General features: G+C 38.9%; 1 protein-coding gene across 6 annotated transcripts in view; it reads right to left on the reverse strand.

The window, feature by feature from the left end:
- Positions 1-1,547: 1,547 nt before the first annotated feature.
- Positions 1,548-8,442, reverse strand: part of TMEM184B (transmembrane protein 184B) — a 42,680-nt gene continuing 35,785 nt past the window's right edge. For 5 of the 6 annotated variants that reach the window (XM_039335452.1, XM_039335455.1, XM_039335454.1 and 2 more), the window contains 3 exons: positions 8,252-8,440; positions 6,639-6,662; positions 1,548-5,230 (listed from right to left, as the gene is read on the reverse strand). In XM_039335452.1, the coding sequence (XP_039191386.1) occupies positions 4,989-5,230; positions 6,639-6,662; positions 8,252-8,440 (455 nt within the window). In that variant the 3' untranslated portion in view covers positions 1,548-4,988. The remainder of the gene's footprint in view (positions 5,231-6,638; positions 6,663-8,251; positions 8,441-8,442) is intronic. The other variant, XM_039335453.1, reaches the window with a different exon arrangement.

Below are 8,442 nucleotides of genomic sequence, written 5' to 3' on the forward strand. Positions count from 1 at the left end.
GAACCTCTGGCCTGGAGACCATGTGAGTGATGGGGGTTGGGAGAGAAGGGGAGGGCTCATTTCGGGGTGGGAGTGGCTCCCCATTTTCCTGTGACTTCGAGCTGGAGGACCGGAATAACTAAGATTAGGACGGTGCTTCATGCTACTGATGGGAAAGAAGTTAGGCCGTGTGGGGCGGTCGTATATGCAGATTCTTTTGTGGGCAAGCCCACGAATTTGTGTGAGGCTCACTTCTAAACCCCATAGTTGAGGAGAGCTCTCCTTTTGGAAAGTTTGGAGAGAAGTTGAAATGGGAGGCAGGTAACAAAAGAGTGTAGGACAGACATGTCAAACACAAGGCCCGGGGGCCGGATGCGGCCCACGAAGTGGTTTTACGTGGCCCGCGAAGCCATCCTGGAAAGTGAGGGAATGGCCCCCTCTGCCTTGGCCCTGGCCCAGGCCAGCCAGGAGCCAATGTACAATTTTGTGGTGGCCATCTATGCTGAAACGCATTCAGTCTTAGCTCCATAAGCCCCCCCCCCCCCGCATGGCCTGAGAGGAACAGTGAGGTTCCTCCAGTGTACCATGCCTTGTTGAGGGTCACCACAACATGAGGAACTGTATTAAAGGGTCGCGGCATTAGGAAGGTTGAGAACCACTGCACTAGGAATTTCTTTCTTCCTCACTCTTTTCATGTTGGACATGACAGGATTGAACAGGTACACTTCCTCATGTTTATAAGGCTTATTGAATACTTTCATGACTTAGACATGAAACAAGTCCAAGCATACAAAACTGTAATTCAAATGGAGACACGCAAAGGTTAAAATTGATACCCCTGCTCTGACAAAATAGCTGGCAAATCAGCACCTTCCAGATCAAAACATTTATCATTTGAACCAAGTCTTATCCATTTGACTAATTAGCCAATATGTAACCATGCCCATCACTAGATTGCCACTGTTAGTTCTAGAAAAAGATGTTGTTTATCTGCCTTCTGACCTAGATAAACAAAATGTCTATGTGTGGGAGGGCAAGGAAGCAGGAAATAAGATTCTTGGGATCAGTAAAGTTACACAACCAAGCTATGAGAGGTTACCAGGTTACTCCTTTAGTGCCCTTTCCTGTTCTGAGCCTCTAATTCAAATCTCTCTGCTTAGCTTTTTGCTGTTAATGAGCAATTAACTGAAAAGAATGATTGTATTTCTTATGTCAATATTTTAGTTCCAACAGAAGACATTTGCAAGGGAATTCCCCAAATTTGAACCAAGTATTATTTCAGGCATAGAAAATGATCTTTACTGGATTTTGAATCCCCTTCACATTGAATCAATTATGTTAGAATAATGCTGTGTCAAGTACTTCTATGTCAAGTGGAAAATTTCACTGGCTGGAGGTACCTGCCTTTTTCAACAGTCTTTCCCTTGTGCCATGTAACCCTTTGTCTTAAAATAATTCTTTGCAACCTTTGCAAGGTGTAGAATAAAATAAAAATCGATACCTTTTAAAAAGTAATTCCAGAAAAAAATGTGAAAGGAAATGAACAAAAACAGCAGAAACACATTAAATACAATCTATATTATCTCTATATCTTTATTTGTCATATTTGCATGTTTCCCCAAAGCAGTATAACATCAAATAACAAAATAGAGACAACAGCTTGTCTCTGAACTCACATCAGTTATTACATGGTAGGTACAAAACTAGGTAACTCTGTCTCATTATACAGTTCCCCCCCCCCATTTATATACAAATAACTGAACTATATGGAAAAATAGTAAAAACAGAACTTGCAGTTATGCTACATGGCAAAAAAAAAAAAAAAAAAACAAGGAGAGAGAGAGAGGAAAGAAACTGAACAGGAAGCAGGCAGCGCCAATATTATTTTGATGGGACTCATGTATAATCACGTGTATTAAATGGTCAGTCTCCCAGGAACCCTAACTGGAATGGGCAATCATTGAGCAAGCCCTTTCATCTCTTTCCTGTATGGATGGATATACAATAAACTCTTCCCATCACACAGCACTGGTGCTTTCATATGGCTCTACTTTTTAAACAGTCACACTATTATTGGACCCAGGGTACTTGCTTAAACTATTTAAAACTTCTTATAAGTTGCTTCAATGTAATCAGTCTGTACACATAGTATACATATATATGGTATACATTAATACAAATAAAAAATAGAGCTCTCCCCAACACTGAAATATCTGCAAGTCAGTCACATTATTCACCCATTCTATTAAAAAAGGAGGCTAATGCTGAAAACTTTTCACACGTGCAAGTATTAGCAAGGTATACTGAGTTAGGAAAATTATTTGGAAGCAAAGTAGCACTGAAATAAATAGAAAGACTGTGCACGTGTGAAAACTTTTCACACGTGCAAGTATTAGCAAGGTATACTGAGTTAGGAAAATTATTTGGAAGCAAAGTAGCACTGAAATAAATAGAAAGACTCTGCATGCTTCAAACATTATTTGGAAGTGCATGAGGCCTGAAAAAACGATGTTGCTACTTTGTAAAAGTCACCTTAACTTCAGTGAGTGTATTCCTTAAAGCAACAGCAGCACTTTTCCTGGCTCCTACACAAGCTAAACGCTGGAAAAAGGTCCAGCTTCTTTAATAGCTAGCAGAAAAATGCTAATTTCAATGTCTCTTTGAAATATTGACATCCTATGTCATCTTATTCAATAAAAATTTCCTACTGCTGGCACTAAAAGATAATTGAACTGACCTTACTCCCCAGTTGCAGGGAGCTGAACTCCATAATTTATGCAAGAACAGTGTTCAACCATCCTTTACTAAGAGTTGCAAAGAACTTAGAATCATAGTTCTGCTGCCACTGGTCTGTTATTTTAATTGGTTAAAAGGATTTTAAAAGTTAGTGCATATGAATATATTGTAAAAGTCATATGAAGCAAGGCTGATGATTGTGTGTTTACAGAAATGTGTTCTTGTTCTGTCTTCATTTCTTCATATCCCAAGTTATCTAGCTATTTCAAGCAGAAAATGTGAATGGAGCTTTTGTCCTCTATTATCCAAATTCTCTCCAATGTCTTCTGGAAAAAGGGAAGTGCAAATCATAATAACAGCAGCCATAGCCTCACTATCTCTCCAGGAAAAATAAAACAAATTTCAGCAAACTTCCCAAGCTCCACACAAACACATTTTGCCCAAACAAATACAATTTGGACAAAGGATGCTTGCCCAAATAAGTACAGCTTGGCTAAAGAATACTAATAATTGCTGTAGAAATCTGTCTTTGTTATAATGTGGTGTGTGTATGTCTCAGGTGAGAATATTAAGGCACAGAGAAAAGGAGCAATAGAGTCAACCCCCCTGAGATCCTCATATTTAGACTCTCCAGTGAAGGGGTTAAAAAGCACCATAAGAAAAAGTGCCAAATAACCACCACAGTAGCTTAGAACAGAACCAGCATGCAGGAGACTCAGGAGGGGCCTAATGTTATCCCCCTTTTATGCAGCAATGTGTTAAACAGGCACAGTTACCACAACCACAACAGCAACAAAGACGTGCAATATATTGCAATTAATCTGATTGCGCTTCTCAACTTTAAAATGTGTCTGGCAAAACCAGTGGCAGCAGATTTTACTGCTTGCAAAGGAAGCCTGTGATTCTTAGATAAAAGATACAACATGCCTAATGAGACCAACCTGTTTTAATCTTATGGGTTGTAGAAAATAATGGCAAAGATAATACCTACACACCACATAGATATGTTTAAATCTCTTGGCCAGAATGGAACAGAACTAAGGGAAGGGAAGATGGAATGTTCTCCATCTTAGGCAAATTCCATTCCACTGCACTTAAATTAATTATTAACATAGGTAAAATATTTACAGCAGAAAGGACAAATGGTAACTTTGCCATAAATGTATTATAGAATTTAAAATCCAGGAGATGCACAGTTCAAAAACAGACAAGGCAAAGGAGATTTCTGTATCGCTGCTTGTACAATTGCTCCTGCAGAAAAAAACACGAATGACAAAGGGGCAAATGACGAAGGATTCTAACAGTGCATACAATAACTAATTAAATCAATGGAGGGAAGCAGGCTTGCACATTTGCATCTGGTATGTAGGAAGATCAGATGAGGTCTGAAGAAAAATAATTCAACATGACCCTCACCCATAATGAAACATGTATATGGGATCCATGCTTCTATTTATTGAGCAACTTTTTAGGGAATATGCATCCGGATAGATACATTTGTATCCTGGACAGCTTTCCTTGAAATTCTGGATCATTAGGTTCTTACAGAGATGTCTTTCTCTACAAATGGGAGAAATCTTGTTTTGCAGAAAATATCTTGCACATTCTCTTGAAATACTGGGCAACAAAAAATACCCACAAGTGCTATATTTCACTTCTACATCAGGAAAAAGATACGATGGATTGTTTCAATCCAGAGTTTCTTGTCTTCTCCCATTCAAATTTTGGATCCTTTGCAAAGGCTAATTGCACATATATTATGGAATATTAATTAAAATAAATCCTGGCCACTATTAAAAACTTAATAGAACAAATTAACAGGGGAATAGCTAAGGATGAGATTCTATCCTCAAATAATCAGAATGATAATAGATTGCAAAAAGGAAATTTTCTGCTAGTTTCATTTCAAATAATTTAACAGATATAGCCTCATTTCTCGGGAATCATTTGTCTGATTTTTGTATTACCAGCCCTTTGCCTTACAAATCACATAAAAACTATGAAAACAAAGTATGTTTTACTCATCTTATACCTCCGTTCTAGGCTACAATTTAGTGTTTAATTTTTTTCTTTATTAAGTGAAATGCGCACTAGTTAAGCTTTTAAAAAAGGAAGTCCATACCACCCGCATTAGCCATAACGGTCCTTGCTTACAATTGGCCTCAGAAGGTGCCCAATCCTGACCTGAGCACCATGTAAAAAAGAAATATAACCTGTTTTCTGAATCAATAAATAAAGGAAAGTTCCAGGCTATGGCATGATCCACCAACCCCTTAAAACTCATCATCCGAGCTCAAAAGCAGGGTCTTCTCATTGTCACGGACACCAGAGATGCTATGAGAACGTGAAATTATGTGACTGCCATTCCGCCATGGTGGTCCATGTTCCAGGGTGGACTGCTGTGTATATTGCTGGTAGGCTGGGGAGAAATTATGGATAGCATCCTGGACAATGTCATGGGGGTTCATGGTCTCCTTAAGGCTGCTAGAGATGCTCTTCATTGGGGCGCACCGTCCTAGAAAGAAACACAGTATATGAAAAATGGAAGCGTTTCTCCAGTTATCCCATAAACCTGGTCAAAAGCTACCTACAACAAGTTTTCCTGGTGCCCATATATTAACAAGGGCATGAATTAGCCAGGAATTAATTTTGACAAGTAAAGAAATTTGGATACTACCTCAAATTAGGAATGAATGTATTTTAAGTATATTTTGTTCTTTTCAGTTCTTTCATAAAAATATCAACTCCAACTCTAAATCTTATCTTTGTAAGCTGACCAGAGTCAATTTTCTTAAATAAAAATATACAACTGTAAAACTTTATTTATTTAGCATATAACTTGAAGTCAGTGGGTCATTTTGCTGTTGCTCCTGTTTAAAAAAAAAAAGGAATCTGTAAATTGTGAATCAGAAATTAGAAAATCTGTATTTGCCTACCAATGGTGTAGTTCAGGGGTCCCCAACCCCAAGGCGGTGCACCAGCACTGGTCTGCAGCGCATTGGAAACCAGGCCACGCAAACCAGCAAAGGCCCCACCTGCGGACGTGCGGGAGGTGGGCATGGTGCAAAACCATGTCCCCCCCGGTCCATGGAAAAATCTCTTTCCATGGAGCCAGTTGCTAGTGCCCAAAAAGGTTAGGGACCGCTAGTGTAGATCCCATACAGTTACAGAAAAAAATAATAGTACCTTTGCTACTTTTATTCACAATATGTCTATTATGATTGAACTAAAATATTAAAATAAAAAGATCATCAGATTATTTTGGACAGTACACTTTATCAATTAAAGAAACAAAAGCAGTTATAACCTATAGTATAGATAATTTCCAGAGGTGTGGGCATATTACAGGTGGTCCTTGCTTAGCACTCATAATTGAGACCAGCAAGTCTATTTGTAAGTGAAACAGCAAATGACAACTTAATGATTTTACTTCAATGTTCTCCCTTAATCCGTGGGAAGTACACAAATGGCAATCAAGTGACTGCAGGATGCTATGATGATCATAAATTGATTGCAAAGCTGTTTTGTTTTATACCAGCATAAATTTAATGGTCACTAAATGAGGCAGTTAGTAAGTGAGGACTACCTGTAATCTACTGCAGCAAAAGCAACAGAGTTTCATATTGTTTTATATATTAATACTTCGTTACTGAAGGCAGTGAGTCATATTGTGTACAAACCCATTAGAGACACTGAACTGCAGCTGTAGGTTTTTTAAAGTTTTCATTACAGCTGTTCCTATTAGGCAGAATTTTTGTAGTGTTCAGGAAATATATTTAATGAGGCCTCCCACTTTATTGATGATTTCCCCAAAGTGAAAATATTTGCTGTTTCTAACATATGATTTAGGAGAAATAGTGCAGGAAGCTAAAGTGTCTCAACAACGAAGAAACAAACAAGTGCAGAAAGAGCTTGGCACCTACCATATGGACCATATGATGGAACAGCTGCGCCAGATACCAGAGCCCAAAGCAAGGGAAAGAGAAAAGGAGGAGAAAAAAAAGAGGAAGATATGGGAAACAACAGTCTGAAATGGCAAGCAATTCTCAGGCAGTATAGCAAGCTGAATTCTTTACTCTCACCCGCCATCCAATTTCACCAATGATCTTGACCCAAAACTCTTACTCAAGCAATACAGAAAAAAACCCCTATACAATCAGTTCTGAACAGCACAATAGAAATACCAATAAAAGAGAATATTTGTAGTTCGAGGTTGAAATGAGGGAGGTCCTTGGTGCTCTCTTGAGCTTGATTGTTTTCTTGCAGATGCTTCATTACCCAAACTAAGTAACATCATCAGTGCTAGTAAGGAATGGGGTTTGTTGTCAATTTATATTCTAGTGCAGTGGTTCTCAACCTGTGGGTCGGGACCCCATTTGGGGTCGAATGACCATTTCACGGGGGTCGCCAAACAACGCAGTCCGCCATTTTTTTCCCCTTTTCCTTAGCTGTGCTACTCCCTTTTATTCTATTGGCTTTTGAAAGCCAATAGAATAGACTCTCTTGAATAGAGTCTAATTCTATTGGCTTTCAAAAGCCAATAGGAATTGTCCAGGCTGTCTCTGCCCTGCTGAGCCCACCAAAAGTCCCATTCTACAAACGGTGCTGCACAAGTTGAGTAGTCCTCGACTTACAACCGGTTGGGGGGGTCACGGCATTAAAAAGATTGAGAACCACTGTTCTAGTGGCTTGCCCTGTCAACGTTGGTGGGAGTGGTCTTGGTTATTCTTTGATTAGCCCGTTTAGTATTAGTTTGTTTGGCAGTTCCTTGATAGGGGTACTGTTTAGTTCTTTGACACCAAGATTAATATCAGACTAACAATCAAGAAGTAAACAATACTGCAATCAAGACACTGACAAACATACTAACAACAAATAAACCAATTAAAGAACCACCAAAACCATTCCCATCAACACTGACAGGACAATGTAAACTGAGAGCAAACCCCACTCCCTACTAGCACTGATGATGTTACCTAGTTTGGGTAATTAAACTGTTGCAAGAAAACAACCAAGCAAAGAGTGTACCAAGGAGCCTTCACAATAGAAATAAAAGCACTCAGCCCTCTTTTAATATTAAAAAAGAAAGTGAACACAAGACTTGTAATGCTGACTGTATCCACATCCTTGGAGGTGAGTTCTAGTGGTCAAAATACCATTTGGCTTTCCTGTGCCTTCAATATTTCTACTCTCTTCATTTTAAGACTGTTATTCCAAAACTACTTCTCTTATTTTACACAGATGCACAATTCAACAGGGATATGCCTTTTAGTTGCCTTTTGCTCATTTCATAATCTATGCAGAAGAGTCCTTATAAATCTAGAAAATTGCTGGTGCAGTTCATAGGACAGTGACCTATATAAAATTGTCTTTCATCTCTATATAGCCATGTTCACACACAAAAAAAACCCTCAAATCTGGTACTAATCTATGTACAAATACGACAAAAGGAAAATGCATTCTACTTTTCAAATGAAGTATTCAGAGAGTGAATTAAGCCAGCTTTTTATTGCAGATTCAGTAATGACCTCCATACCTTGCGCATCAAGGTGCTTGTCTGCATAGACCCTATAAGTGAATGCATGCCGCAGAGCAATAGCTGCAAAGAACATTTCCACACAGATGATGAAATCCTGATAGCCAGCTGCTACGGTCCCCACAGATACATTGGCTGAGCGGATCTTAGGAATTGCACCACACTTCTCCAAAATGGCCAATAGCATCCCT

The sequence above is a fragment of the Crotalus tigris genome, unplaced genomic scaffold (genome assembly GCF_016545835.1).
Source record: "Crotalus tigris isolate CLP2741 ecotype Arizona unplaced genomic scaffold, ASM1654583v1 scf7180000017644.4837335, whole genome shotgun sequence".
Taxonomy (NCBI): domain Eukaryota; kingdom Metazoa; phylum Chordata; class Lepidosauria; order Squamata; family Viperidae; genus Crotalus; species Crotalus tigris.